The sequence below is a fragment of the Pogona vitticeps genome, chromosome 1, assembly GCF_051106095.1.
Source record: "Pogona vitticeps strain Pit_001003342236 chromosome 1, PviZW2.1, whole genome shotgun sequence".
NCBI lineage: Eukaryota > Metazoa > Chordata > Lepidosauria > Squamata > Agamidae > Pogona > Pogona vitticeps.
This window is the reverse complement of record NC_135783.1, coordinates 348,036,192-348,052,126: the sequence shown is the minus strand read 5'-3', so window position 1 is coordinate 348,052,126 and position 15,935 is coordinate 348,036,192. Positions and strand designations below refer to the sequence as shown.

General features: G+C 43.9%; 1 protein-coding gene across 3 annotated transcripts in view; it reads left to right on the top strand.

Annotated features, from left to right (window-relative positions):
- The window catches only part of MNAT1 (MNAT1 component of CDK activating kinase), a 142,021-nt gene that overhangs the window by 51,381 nt on the left and 74,705 nt on the right, over positions 1 to 15,935 (top strand). For all 3 annotated transcript variants that reach the window (XM_020813209.3, XM_020813210.3, XM_078383792.1), the window contains exons 4-5: positions 11,437 to 11,540; positions 13,878 to 14,018. In XM_020813209.3, the coding sequence (XP_020668868.3) occupies positions 11,437 to 11,540; positions 13,878 to 14,018 (245 nt within the window). The remainder of the gene's footprint in view (positions 1 to 11,436; positions 11,541 to 13,877; positions 14,019 to 15,935) is intronic.

Sequence of the window (15,935 nt, the reverse complement as noted above, 5' to 3'; positions counted from 1 at the left end):
CTCCAAAATGGTGGAAATAAAAAAGCTGTAGACCTGAAGAAAGATATCACTGAATGCCTCTTGAAAGAAGACCGTCTCCAGCATCCTCTTAAAAGATGATAGAGAGGGGCCCTGACTGACGTCTGTCAGGAGTGTATGACTGAGAAGGTGTGATAACTGTTGACCTGCCTTGGAGTGGCAACCCAAAGAAGTGAAGCCTGTGAGGAACGACAGATACGGACTGAAGTTCTGAGGAGAAGATGCTCTAGCAAATAATGATGTCCAAACCATTGAGGGCTATATAACCTAGCCCTAAGACCTTGAACCTGGCCTGGAAAGCAACAGGGAGCCAAAGAAGGCCAACCAGAACTGGAAAGATGTGCTCAAACCTGTTCACACCCGACACCAGTCTGGTTGCCGCATCCTGCGCCCATTGCAGTCTCTGGGTCAGCTTTAAGGGAGGCCCTGTTGTGTGTGCTCTCCCCCACTCAAGATAACCTTCTGAGATTTGGCAAGTGCACATACAGAGCAGGGAGTGTTGAAGAGTTTGGAAAAGGTAATTTTTTTGAGCTTTCATCCTCAGAATCCCAAGGCATCATGGCCAGTGTCTATGCTAGATAGGGTGTTCTGGGTTTGTCCAGAATAGTCATGTGTCTGGGCTTAAGGGTCTTTTCTCCACGTTCATGAACTCTGTCAGCTTGTAGACACAGTGTGAAGGGACTCCCGTCAGAATGTTGGGGTTGCTCCCAAGAGCCATTTGTGGGCAACTCTTTCTTCTGAGAAGCTTATTGAATCCACTTTGTTTTGGTTTACTACTGGTGATCAAAAACTTGTTTCTCAATGCTACCCAGTGTTTACTCCATTAATCAATGTAGTAATTAATGGAGTAATTTTGTATTAATAAACCAAAATCTATAATTTTGTATATCTCCTGTTGGTTATTGTACTGTAGTATGTTGTTTTTGAAGCAAACATTTTTGCTGGGATCTGCTTTGGACACTTTTAAAGTAGATGAAAACGGGGAAAAAATTCTAGGAATGGCATGGAATGTTTTCAGTTCAGAAGTCTCATGGTGTCTAAAAGTTTCTTGAATTTTGCTTTAGATGTGTACTACTCTTACTACCTTCATGAAAAATGATCAAAGCAGGATTGAGGTGAACAACTGATGGGTTAGAGCAAGGGTTCCCAACGTTGGGTAACCCAGAAACCCTGGCCAGCACAGTTAGTAGTGAAGGCTTCTGACAGTTGTAGTCCAAGAACATCTGGGCTACCCAACGTTGGGAACCACTGAGTTAGAGCAGTGGTCCCCAACCTTGGGCCTCCAGATGTTCTTGGACTACACCTCCCAGAAGCCTTCACCACCACCTCTGCTGGCCAAGATTTCTGGGAGTTGAAGTCCAAGAACATCTGGAGGCCCAAGGTTGGGGACCACTGAGTTAGAGGATTGTCGTATCCGGGTCAGGATAAACAGAGCCTAGTAGTCATTGGACTGGCAAGCTGGGATTGGCGAAGTAAGACTGCATAGAGCAGTTTGAGCTGGAAGACCAGCCAACAGAGAAGCAGGTATTAAAGGCAGACACTAAACTAAGAGATCTGAAGAACCAGATCCAGAAGCTTTATAGATCAATGTGAAGTCCCATTGCCCCCTTCTGTCACCTGACTGTGACTGCAATACCTTCTTCCCACCATCTTGTTGATGGCATTCAACTAGATTGGAGGGAAGGCCATCAGCTCCCCCTTGTGGTTGTGGTTGTTTAGTCGTTAAGTCATATCAGACTCTTCGTGACCCCATGGACCAGAGCACGCCAGGCCCTCCTGTCTTCCACTACCTCCCGGAGTTGGGTCAAATTCATGTTGGTCGCTTCGGTGACCCTGTCCAACCATCTCGTCCTCTGTCGTCTCCCTTCTCCTCTTGCCTTCACACTTTCTCAACATCAGGGTCTTTTCCAGAGAGTCTTTGCTTCTCATGAGATGGCTGAAGTATTGGAGCCTCAGCTTCAGGATCTGTCCTTCCAGTGGTACGGGGACATAAAGGTAGAAGTAACGGCATCTGAAGCTCTGTGGTTACAGACTTAGAGAGAAATGCCACCTTTCCTGGAAATATAGTTTAATATCACACAGACAGCATTAGAATCTTTCTTTTCTCTCATGCTTCCTTAAGCAATGATTTGGAAAACTCTTTTCCCTTTGGTTTTGGAATGCCCCAGCCCCAAAAGTTTTTATTATGTAGTCTGGCTTTTCAAAAAATAGACTGCTATTCAAAGAGAACGAAACCTTTCAGGTCAGACTTTAAAAACAATGGACTTTTTGTATTAAGTTTTGACAGATGTCTAAAGACAGGCCAACACATGAACCAGCCAATGAGAGATGGTCAAGCAGATAACGCAGTCTGTTTCCTTACTTGCACCCCCATCCCTTAAAGTCTACTGGGTGGTTCTTTTTCTAAACATACATTTTGCTTTGGTATGATCATCAGTTTTTTTTCCTTTTCAATTTTTTAAATTTTTTTTAACATAAGGGGTGACAAAGAAAAAAGGGAATTGGGATTTGTGAGGAAGAGGGGAGACATTGACATACTAATATCCAATCTATACCTATTGCCATATCAAATTTTGAATCATTCTATTTACTCTTTTCTGCCTTGTATATAAAGTTCTCATTTCAACATAGATGTTCAGCTACTGCCTGTTGATTCAGTCCATTTATTAAATAAGTCCCATCTTTCTATTGCCTTTTGCAGGGGTTGATCTTTCATGACTTCTGATAAGATATCCATTTCGGCTATACCCCGTATCTTTTCAATAAGATCTTCTTGTTCCGGTACCGTCGGACTTTTCCAATTTCCAGCATACATAATTCTGGCTGCCGTAATAATGTATATAACTATGTGGTCCTTTGACTTATCTATATTATCGGGTATCATACTTAGTAAAAACAATTCTGGAATTAGTGGCACTTTACAGAGCAAAATTTGTTGTAACATAGCATATACTCTTTTCCAATATTTGTTCGCTACTCCACATGACCACCACATATGATAATAACTTCCCATTTGTGTTTCACATTTCCAACACTTATTTGATACATCAGTATACATCTTTGACAGTTTCTCTGGGGTCATATGCCACCTATAAAACATCTTATATGTATTCTCTTTAAAATGAACTGATCTTGTGAGCTTTATGTTATTTTGCCATATTTTCAGCCATTGATCAATGTCAATGTTGTGCCCTATGTTTTGTGCCCACTTAATCATAGGTTCTTTAACCGTTTCATCTTGCATTTTAATTTCCAACATATAATTATACATTTTCTCAACAATTTGTTCTTTTGAACCCAGTAACAGTTTATCAAAAACGTTTGCTCTAAGTAGAAACCCTCTATTTTATCTTTTGTATATCTATATTCTAGCTGTATTGGTATGATCATCAGTGACAGACTTCACTGAATACCTTACAAAGTAGTTACCTGCCCTATCAGGTTATTTTTGTACTATGGTAAAGTCATTTTTCTAAACTATCAGAATTCTATCCTTCCGAGGTCAGTAAAATGAGTACCCAGCTTGCTGAGGGGTCAATGTGTAGCCTGCATAATTAACTTGTAAATAGCCCAGAGAGTGACTGAAGCACTATGGGGCGGTATATAAGCAGCACACTTTGCTTTTGCTTTTTAATTTCGTGGCTGCTGTCACCATCTGCAGTGATCATGGAGACCAAGAAGGTAAAATCTTTCACTGCCTCTGTATCTTCCCCTTCTATTTGCCAGGAGGTGATGGGGCCAGTGGCCAAGTTCTTAGTTTTTTTGATGTTGAGCTTCAGATCATTTTTGGCGCTCTCCTCTTTCACCGTCATTAAGAGGTTCTTTAATTCCTCCTCACTTTCTGCCATCAGAGAGTTTTCATCTGCATATCTTGCCCTGCATAAATAAATAAATATCTGAGGTTGCTGATATTTCTTCTGGCAGTCTTAATTCATGCTTGGGATTCCTCCAGTCCAGCCTTTTGCATGATGTATTCTGCATATAAGTTAAATAAGCTGGGGATAATATCCAGCCTTTTCATACTCCTTTCCCAATTTTGAACCAATCAGTTGTTCCATATACAGTTCTAACTGTTGTTTCCTGTCCCACGTATAGGTTTCTCAGGAAGTAGATAAGGTGGTCAGGCACTCCCATTTCTTTAAGGACTTGCCATAGTTTGCTGTGGTCCACACAGTCAAAGCCTTTTGCATAGTCAAGGAAGCAGAAGTAGATGTTTTTCTGGAACTCTCTGGTTTTCTCCATAAGCCAGCGCATGTTAGCTACAGTCGTGCCCCGCTTAACGATTGCCTCGCTTAATGAGGAAATCGCTTTACGATAATGTTTTTGCAATCACAATTGCGATCGCAAAACAATGGTCTAAATGGGGGAATTTCGCTTAGCAATGATCGGTTCCCTGCTTTGGGAACTGATTTTCGCTTTACGACGATCAAAAACAGCTGATCGTCGGGTTTCAAAATGGCCGCCGGCTGAAGAAAATGGCCCCTCGCTGTGCTTAGGGACAGATTCCTCGCTGCACAGGCATGGAAAATGGCCGCCCCATGGAGGATCTTCGCTGGACGGTGAGTTTTCAGCCCATTGGAACGTATTAACCGGGTTTTAATGCGTTTCAGTGGGCTTTTTTATTTCATTTGACGATGTTTTCGCTTTACAGCGATTTCGCTGGAACGAATTAACATCGTCAAGCGAGACACCACTGTATTTGGTCTCTAGTTCCTCTGCCCCTTCGAAATCTGTACATCTGGGACTTCTCGGTCCACATACTGCTGAAGCCTACCTTGGAGGATTTTGAGCATAACCTTGCTTGTGTGTGAAATGAATGCAACTGTATGGTAGTTGGAGCATTCTTTGGCACTGTCCTCCTTTGGGATTGGGATGTAGACTGATTTTTTCCAATCCTCTGGCCATTGCTGAGTTTTCAAAAGTTGCTATTTGCCCATTCCCGTCCATTTTAGTTCACTGATGGCGAGGATGTTAATGTTTATTCTTGCCATCTCCTGTTTAACCATATCCAGCTCACTCACTCGCTCACTCGCTTGCTTACTTACTCGCTCACTTACTAACTTGCTCACTTACTTACTTGCTCACTTACTTACTATGCCTCCCATCTGGCAATCCAGGCCACTCTGGGTGGTTTACATAATACCATAAAGTATAATGACAAACAGTACAAAAGGAGATAATAAAATAAAATAATCAATACAATATTGACACATGAAAATAATATCAATAGAACATTGATATTCTAATTATTTTAGCGCTGTTGTATCAGATGTCGTAGAGTGTAGGAAGGCCTGTCTAAATAGAAATGTTTTTAATAATCGCTTAAAGGTTCCCAATGAAGACGCTAGGCGGATATCAGGCAGGACAGCATTCCACAAAGAAGGCCCGTTTTCTGGTCACTGTTTGTGGGCGTCTCTCGGAGTCAAAACTCTCAGCCGCCCAGCCTGGGAAGATCTTACAGGATGGGCATATCTGCTTGGAAGGAGGCGTTCAGAGGGATAACAAGGTCCCAAACCATTTAGGGTTTTGTATGTTAACACCGTTACCTTGAAGATGGCACAGAAATGAACAGGTAACCAGTGTAAGGCAGTCAGGATAGAGGGGATATATTGATGTCTTCTCACCCCACTTAGTAATCTGGTGGCTGAGTTTTGGACCTGCTGATGTCTCCGTGACAGCACCAAGGGCAGCCCCACATAGAGAGCACTGCAGTAGTTTCATCTCGAGACTACCAGTGCGTGGTGGATCAGCGTGGTGCGGGACCCGGTGTCAAGGTAGCGACGCAATTGAGCAATGTGCCTTAAATGAAAATAGGTGGTGCAGACCACGGATGCTGAGATTCCATTGATAGCGCTGGGTCCAGATGTATGTCCAAGCTGCGCACCTCATCTTTAGCGGGAAGAGGGAAAAACCCACAGACACTGGGGGCCCCCACCCGCAGGATTTCCGTCTTGTCCAGGGTCAGCCTTAGTCTTTTGTCCTTCATCCATCCCAGTACAGCATTCAGGCAGCGCTCAAGGGACCGAACAGCATCCACTGCAGAAGGACGGAAGGAGAGATTGACCTGAGTGTCATCCGGATATAGGTGACACAAAGCTCCTGATGACCTCCCCCCAGCGGCCTCATGTAGATATTAAATAGCATTGGGGAGATGATTGAACCCTGTGGGACCCCACAGTTGAGAGTCCACAGGGGTGGACAACATCTCCCCAAGCTGCACTCTGAGGACAGTCCTCCAGGTCTGAAAAAAAGACAAAAGGAAGGGCCAGAGCCAGGTCAAGGCCTGACCTCCGATCCCCAACCTGGAAAGGTCAGGTGGTCGATGGTATCAAAGGCCGCCGAGAGGACCGGCAAGGACATTTTACCCCTATCGGTCTCCCTCAAAAGGTCATCTCCCAGGGCGACCAATGCCATCTCTGTGCTGTGGCGCGGCCTGAACCTGGACTAGAATGGATCGAGGGCATTGGTCTCCTCCAGGAGAGCCTGAAGCTGATCTTTCTTAATAATAGCTTGTAATTTGAATTTAACTGCTTTTTCTGCTCTATTTGGGTCTGTCATGAGATTTAACAGGCCACATGTCTGTCCCGCACCTACTTTGCTACAGAGAGAGAAACTTTAATATTTTTCTTCACTGATAACTTATAAGCATTCATAACAAGTATTAGGCAGCTCCCTGTATTTGTGAGCTAAGCCAATACAAACTGGTTTAGTAACTTTGATTGGAGATCAGTGGCAACCTCATGTAATAATGGGGAGAAATACAATAAACACCGTTACTGAAATGTAGTTGAAAGCCCAGGCCAGAATCCTGTTCATTTTCAATGTGCACACAATAGTCCGTAGAAGGTGCCTTTTCCTTTTCATAGAATTTGCAACAAGGCGGTATTCACTACTCCCTTGCACCTGCACAAGCACGTTGCTTTCAACAGGGCCGTCTCGGGCTTTCCTAACGACAGCCTAGCAATATTGTGGAGTCCTGCGTCTCCATTATTTCAGTCTGCATTTACCGGACAAGAGACTGGCTTTTAAACTTCTGGCTTGCTGGTTTTATTTGAGTGGGAAGTGTGCGTGTGGGGGGGGGGGAGGAGAAAGTTCCTTGCTCCTTTGTAAGTCATTTTTCAAAAATAAAGCAAGGAAGTGTGAGGTTAAAGGTCCATTTAATATCTCATATTGGAACTTCCTGAATTTGCAGTTGCATCTGCTGTTAGGGCCTTGAGCAGATGTCTGGAGGGATGCTGTGCAGATCGTTGACTCGTCACCACTTGGCTCCGGCTTAAAGAGGAAGAGCTGGGATGCCAACCAGCTTGGCCCAAGAAAGATATAGAGCACCAAGGAAGAGGTGTTCACCCCTAATTCAGCAGCCCTTTTATTTGTGGTTACTTTATTTGCCTTATTAAAAATAGCGGCAGCAATGACCTCAGTTTAATAAGGGATGATCTAAGAAGGCGTCTAATATAGTGGTGCCTTGCTTAGTGACGATAATCCGTTCCAGGAAAATCGCTGTTAAGCGAAAACATTGTAAAGCGAAATTAAAAAACCCATTGAAACGCATTGAAAACCGTTCAATGCGTTCCAATGGGCTAAAAACTCACAGTCCAACGAAGATCCTCCATATGGCAGCCATTTTCAGTGCCTGTATAGCGAGGGATCCGTCCCTAAGCACAGTGGGGAGCCATTTTAAGCACCCAGCAGCCATTTTGAAAACCCAACGATCAGCTGTTTTTTATCGTCGTAAAGCGAAAATCGGTTCCCGAAGCAGGGAACCGATCATTACTAAGCGAAATTCCCCCATTTAGACCATCATTTTGCAATCGCAATTGCAATTGCAAAAACATCGTCGTAAAGCGAATTCATCGTAATGTGGGGCAATCGTTAAGCGAGGCACGACTGTATAAGGAAAAGAAAGGATTCTGAGTCAGGCTTGTTTTTCTGAAGAACTGGATTCTTGCTAGAAATAGACCACCTTCGTCCTTCCCCCCCCTTTATTTGTTATCCTGACTTTTTGGCATAAGCTGAAGGCAGTATGTAGGGCTCTCCTCCTGCTACCCAGTTTATTCTCAAAACAACCCTGTGTGGTATATCAAATAAAGAGTGTTATTTGCTCATGGTCACTGAATTAGTTTCGTGGCTGAATAGGACCTTGGTCTGCCAACTTCTAGTCCAGTACTTTAACTGCTACATCACATGCCCCCCCTCTCTCTTGCACCAGTCTTGGCTGCGTACTGGTTAAGGTTGACAGTAAGTATTTTTGTTATTTGCCTCTGTGTATCCTGTCTTTCTTCTGGGATTGGGATTCAGAATGTCTCATAAGAGGGTTAAAAACTAGTCCAAAGGAAGGCCAAATGCAGGAGAAGATTAAAAACAGACCCAGCATTATAAAACTAAAGCACAGTTAAATTGTGGTATTTGGATACTCTTTAATGGAAAGCAAACTAGACATGTGAATAAAAACGTCAACACATATCTGTGGCCCCTTCTCAGCAGCCAGTTGGTTTCCAAAAGCCCACACTGAAATAAAAGCACTACTTGCTTCCGGATACAGGGGGCAGCGGGGAGGGGGCGCATCGTCGCCCGAAGAACCCTTACATAAAGTTGTATCCTAAAATGGCATTCTGTTACACATCATGGCAAGAGATCTTGAAGATGGAACCTTGTAGTAGTCACAGGTCTGGAAAAAAAGACAAAATAGAAGTGAAAATCAAAGTACTGTACAGTGCTATCTTAAAGACTAACAGTTCTGTTCCAGTGCAAGCTTTCATGGATTATGGTTTTCTTTCTGAGATACACAAAAGCCTACTCTGAAGTAGATCTGCTAGTCTTTAAGGTGGCAGAATACTTCTGCTTCCATTTCTGTTACACATGCTGAAACAGATTTAACGTGGCAGCCTCTTTGAATTATTATTATCATTTTATTTATTATTTTATTAGACTCATGTACTGCCCATCTAGAACAGGTCTACTCTGGGAGGAAGAATGTGAAAGGGGAGAGCAGGACCAGCAGGGGAATGTTTTGATTCCCTGAGCTATGGGATGTAAACAAACTAGCTAAAATCATGAAGGTAAGAGTTGGAAAACGGACTGCTTGATGAAAAATTCAGTGTACCTCCAGAGGCAACGTTGGCACTCTTAGTTTGGGGTATGAACAATAGTTTTGAAACCAGGACATTTAAATATATGTTTGTGCATAATGTTATCTATCTATCTGTCTATCTATCTATCTATCTATCTATCTATCTATCTATCTATCTATCTATCTATCTATCTATCTATCTATCTATCTATCTATCTATCTATCTACCTACCTACCTACCTACCTACCTACCTACCTACCTACCTACCTACCTACCTACCTACCTACCTACCTACCTACCTACCTACCTACCTACCTACCTACCTACCTACCTACCTATCTATCTACCTACCTACCTACCTACCTACCTACCTACCTACCTACCTACCTACCTATTTGCCGCCTGGGAGGCCCACAACATAAAAGATAAAAACAATTTAAAATATACACAGTTTTACATAAATAAAAACAAAGTGATATAAAATATAATTCGTAGGTTTACAATTTTAACAATTAGTTTAAAGCAAACAGTCCCAAGATGGCATGAATCAAAAGAAAAGAAAAAAGAAATAAGAGTCACTTAATTGACTGAAGGGAAGGCCTGCTTGAATAGCCAGGTTTTCAACTGGCTTTTGAAAACGTCCAGCGAGGGTGCCAGCCGAATTTCGGTAGGGAGGGTGTTCCACAGCCGAGGGGCCACCGCCGAGAAGGCCCGGTTTCTTGTTTTTTCCTTCCGGGCCTCCCTCGGCGTCAGACCCCTCAGCCGTCCCTGCTGGCTATGTCGGGTGATTTGGGTAGATCTGGTTGGAAGAAGACGATCTGCCAAATATTGAGGTCCCAAACTGTTTAGGGCTTTATATGTAATCATTAACACTTTGAAGTCAATGCGGAAACGGATGGGCAACCAGTGCAGAGCAGCCAGAGTGGGGGAGATATGTTGGTGTTTTCTCACCCCACTAAGAAGCCTGGCTGCTGCATTTTGGACCATCTGAAGTTTCCGCGTCAGCCTCAAAGGCAGCCCCACGTAGAGTGTGTTACAATGGTCTAATCTCGAGATTATGAGCGTGTGGACTAGAGTAGTCAGGGCCCCCCCATCAAGATAGGATCACAGCTGGGCAATCTGCCATAGATGGAAATAGGTAGAGCGGACCACGGACACCACCTGGGTTTCCATGGTAAGCGCCGGGTCCAAATGTACCCCCAAGTTGAGGACCTCACTCTTTGCGGCAAGGGTTGTCCTCCCAAAAGAAAGGGAGTTACCCATACCACTGATGGAAGGACCACCCACCCTCAAGACCTCCGTCTTGTCCAGGTTCAGCCTCAACCCATTCGACTGCATCCATTCCAATACAGTCTCCAGGCAGCGCTGAAGAGACGGGACGGCATCCACTGAGGTAGATGAAAAGGAAATGTAGAGCTGTGTGTTATCAGCATACTGGTGACATGACGCCCCACACCCCCTGATGACCCTGCTTAGCGGCCTCATATAGATGTTAGACAGCAATGGGGAGATAATCGACCCCTGTGGAACCCCACAATTGAGGCTCCATGGGGCCGAGACACTCTTCCCAAGCTGAACTCTCTGGGGTCGGTCCTCCAAGAAGGAATGGAGCCAGGCAAGTGCCAGGCCACCAATTCCCAACTCAGAGAGCCTCCCCAGGAGGATACCGTGGTTGACGGTATCAAAGGCAGCTGAGATGTCGAGGAGAACCAACAAGAACATATTGCCCTCATCGGCCTCCCTCAACAGGTCATCCATCAGTGCGGCCAGTGCCATCTCTGTACCATTGCCTGAAGCCCGACTGGAATGGGTCCAGGGTGTTGGTTTCGTCCAAGAGCGCCTGGACCTGATATGCCACCACCCTCTCAACCACTTTGCTAAGGAAAGAAACATACACGAGATGCCTCGTGGCGCAGTGGTTAAACTGCTGTACTGCAGCCAAAACTGTGCTCACGACCTGGGGTTCAATCCCAGGTAGCCGGCTCAAGGTTGACTCAGCCTTCTATCCTTCCGAGGTCGAAATCGGTAAAATGAGTACCCAGCTTGCTGGGGAGGCAATGTGTAGCCTGCATAATTAACTTGTAAACCGCCCAGAGAGTGCTTGAAGCACTATGGGCCAGTATATAAGCAGGTCACTTTGCTTTGCTTTTTTCAAAATTGAAGAAGGAGATACTATTTACAGAACATAGGACTTGTGGTGAAGAAAACTTTGTGTTAATTTTATGTTTCTAGGAATCATTATCCTTGTGTTGAAGTTATATATGTTATGTCTGTTGTTGATATATTGCTTTGTTTCTTTTCTTTTCCGATCCACTCCCTGCTGCTATTTTCTAAAATGCTGATCCAGTGTTCAATTTGACCAACAACATCGATGTAGAGAATACAAGGAAGAAAATGGAGATGTACCAGAAGGAAAACAAAGAAGTGATTCAGAAAAATAAAATCAAACTGGTCAGTAGTATAGGACTGGTTTTATTTTTATAAATTCATATCTGGAATATTTGTGGGGAGGAGGAGGTATATATTACTATATTCTTTATTTAATTAAAAAAACTGAACTGTTCAGTATCTAGAATAATTAGGATTGCTAAACTTTATTTTGAACTCAGTCAACCTTTTTTAATGGATTGGCTGAAATAAAGCATATTCTTTAGGCAGAAGACTAGAAACAAAAATTACCGTATGTGTGGCATTTTTATGAGCTCTTTTATATAGCGTCTTTAAGACACACTGCTCTGTGCCTGTGTTTTCACTGGAGCCGACACATGGAGAAACAGAGGGGCTCAGAGGTTTGTAAAAAGCATGGAGAAGGACAGGTGAGGTTCAGTACCCTTGTTTGCTTGAAAAGACAGAATCTTTGCCCTGCACACTATTTTAAACATATCAGTACAATCAAGGAGAGTTACAAACACCACTTTCCATTTCATTATTGCTCTGACATATAGAAGACAGGAGCTTGAAAATAATGTGGTAGGGTGTAATAATACCCTATTGCTAATGCATTGGAGTGGTGGCTGTTTTGTTACTAATTTAACAAGGACTGCTAACATAGGGAAGATTGACTTCGTTTTAACAGGTTTGCTCTTTAAAGTTATGCCTATTTACTAAATGACTCTTTGGCCATGACCACATACCCTGTTTTCCCTTTGTCAATGAAGCTTTCTTTCCCCCTTATTGAAATCAGTGTCTCTTTTATATAAATGGGGAAGAAGAAAGTTATCATTTCCGAAAAGTGCACTGTGAATTGTAGGGGGAGGCTTACCTCTATCAAGAATCCATAGGGCGACAGAATCCATAGTGATGGGGTGGGTTTTCCTTCTTACAGCAATTATTTGGCAGTGGTGCCTTTTCCCTCCCCCTGACCTAAGTCAGTGGGAAATTTGTCTGTTCAGGTGAAGGGAGGGGAGTCAGAAGGATTTTTACAAATTTTAACAAGCAAATGGTAGTATCTGTTGTCTCATAAAAATCATGAAAATTAACAATACGTTCCATGGGTTTTAAAAGTTTTCTTACCAACATTAATATCAACAAATTAGTTGTTAGAGCTCTCCAATGATTAACTCTGATCCACATGGATACTTTTATTTGTTTGATTATTTGCATGGAATGAGTTCTGATCATATGGAAATCCCCGTGTATGGAGAGTGAGCAGTAAGGCTGAGCAGGGCTATGCAGGGCAGGGCATTTTCAGAGAGTGCTCATTTATAGGGCTCCAATAAGTAAGAGGCAGGAAGAAGAATGGTTAGCGTTACCAGAAATTGAAATTTACGTGCCATGAATTTCCTGCATATTCTTTTGCTGAATGAGGCTAGCCAGAGAAAGACCAGAGAGCAGTCGCTCTGCTTCTCTGATTTGTGGGTTATGGAAAAGGAGCATGGGATATTACATTGTCTGGGACAAAAAAATAAAATAAAACAAAAGGAACTGGTACATCCACAGAAGTCCAGATTATAAATGAGAGACAAAGTCTCAGGATGTAGAAAACAGGTAGTTAAACAGGTAGTTAAAAAGCTGTGGCTCAACATGTTCCGTCGAAGCCTTCAGGAGCTAAGCATAATACAAAACCCAAAGTTAGATATCAATTAATTCACATATTCTTTTGAAAAAGTATATACATGCCTGGCTTGGAACTCGCAACTTTACATGAATACATACATTCACATTAGGCATAATAAAATATATTAGACAGAATATAAAACACCAAGCTTTTGTATACTTTCTGCACCGTTCTTTGGTCTAGACCAGTGACGGCAAACCTTTTTGGGCCCGAGTGCCCAAGCTGGAAAACAAAAAAACAAAAAAACCAGCGGGCAGTGGCAGTGGTGGAAGCAGAGTGTGGCGGAAGAGGGAATCCCAGGCATGGAGGTGCCTCAAGACCCCACTCTGGATCTGCTGCCAGTGCCAGCTGCTCTGCATCCTGGCCCGTCGCCTGTCGAAGTGCCAGCACCATTGGCTCCGGGGCGGGGGGGGGGGGAGTAGCGATCTGGCGACTTATGGCTTGCGTGCCCGCAGAAAGGGCTCTGCATGCCACCTGTGGCACACGTGCCATAAGTTCGCCATCGCTGGTCTATACCAACTCCAAAACTGATGGAAAGGGTTTGAAAGTGCAGGCACTGAGAAAGGAGGCATTTGTACAACACAGCTGCACCTAAAGATGAAGGGGGCGAGAGAACCAGCCCAGCGGTGAAAGGTCTTTACTAAAAAGGGAACTTGATTGGATCCTGAAACTGAACACCCTGGCACATCGTGGGTTAAACGGATGTTGAAATTTTCTTGGTTCCATCTTAGTCTCGAGAGCAAGAGGAGCTGGAAGAGGCTCTGGAGATTGAACGGCAGGAGAACGAGCAGAGGCGGCTTCTTATACAAAAGGAGGAGCAAATGCAGCAGATGCTGAAGAGGAAGAACAAGCAGGAACTTCTAGATAAACTGGTAGGTGATGAAAGCAACCAACGTCTGGAGAGGCGTCTTTTAACTTGATTCAGAAATGCATTGGGTCTGTCTCTCTTTGTCCAGTGTTATTCCACAGTGGCCGTGAAGAGTGTTATGGGGACACTCTTGAGGGCCTCTCTGCACAGCCTTGAAGATGAAATGAGCCCAGAAAGGATCTCTATGGGAAACAGGTGCCAAGTTCTTTGGTACTTCGTAAATTAATCACAGAGCCTTAAACTGGCCTGCTGATGAGAAGAAAGCAAAACACCTTCGGCGGTTGTGTGGAGATAATAGGTCTTCCCCACTCAAACGCCTATAGTTGTGTTGCTTGCATGACATTCCCATCACATTCCCTGTTTTACACATCTAGAAAAGGTGCAGGAACCCTGTCCTCTTTCTCATGCGGCCACCCTCATTCCGCGGCTTCATTCAAAGAATTTAGAGTAGCATGCGTCATCTTTTGTTCCTTATGACAATCCTGAGAGTTTGGTAAGGATGAGCGAGGGCCATTAGGGGGATTTGAATCACGGCCCCTTTCTCACACCTTAACCACTAGTGTTGGTTCTGTGAGTTGGAGCAAGAACATGTCTGATTTCTGTGGAAGCTAGCTCTTCACCGCGCCCCTTGCCCCAGCCAGTTTGTCAGTTGTGTTCCTATATAAGCTTCCTCTCCCCCCCCCCCCCCCAAAAAATCTCTCTTAGCTACTTGATTGGTTTTGCAGACCAACCTGAATGTTTGTTTGGGTTGTATGGTCACTTAAGTGGGCTCTCTGCTTTCACTTCCTGCTTGTCCCTTCCTGAGGTAATCCGGTAGGATCTGCTTTTGGGGAATGTACATCTGTGTTCCAGATTCTTCCCTTATTGCAGCCCCCCTGCAACCCCAATTTTTTACTGTTTTGCTTTATGATTCTGCCCAATTGTTTATGTATTTTATTTCTGTCCTTCTTTCCTTTCCTCCTGTGGGAAGCCTGTGTACTTGAACTTCTTGTCTGACCCTCAGAGATGTCAGTTGAGTTGGGAGGGAGGCTGGCATCAGGTGATTTAAGAGGTGCTTTTGGTTTTCTGAGAACTGAACGAAGAGAGGGTGACTTACTGGGGAGCAGAATGCATGTGGGCCTTTTTTACTGGACTTTTAAAAGAAGAAGAGTGTTTTGTTTTAATTATTCCTAGACCATGGGCCTAGCTATCCAGGCATGCTCCCTCTTTCAAACAAGGACAGAAAAATGACATCTATATTGCCTTTAACCTTGCAGTCAGCAGAGCTGAAGAATGTTTGATGCCCTTGTGGACACGTCCAGTATTTGCTTGCTGCTTATTTCTTTTCCTTTCTTAAGCTTAACAGCTTTTTCAGAGGTAGGAGAAATGACTTGTTTTACCCTATGACTTCCAGAACCCAATAAGGGTGTGATAATTGGACTATTAGCCTGATTGAGTGAATTTTTGAAGCTCTGATTTCTGTGGTTCCCTCTATTAGTAGAGCCTGTACTAAGCGTGCAGGTATAATTGAATAGTAAACAGGAGGATGGGAGGGCAAGACAGACGCTTCCTCCCCTTGTAAAAAAAAAAGCCTTGGGAATGTCAGAGCAGCCCTGCTGCTCTCATCCTTTCAGAGGCAGAGTTCACGGGCCCATATCACTTGGCGGTGCTGAAGGGAAACAGCTGGCTTGCTTTCCATCAGCCCAGACCTCTGAAAGGTTGGAAAGAATTTGCCTCAGACGATGGGCTTGGGTCTCTCATCCCATACAGTCCTCCTCAGAGCTTCAAAAAGTTACTTGGTTTGGACTTCCACTCACAAAATCGCCTACAAAGCCGCCTGGAGTGGTCGTCTTGACCAGATAGGCAGGGTATAAATAGAATAAATAAATAAATATTTCGCATAGTCCTTAGGCACGGTGGCTGAGAGATACTGGGAGCTGTG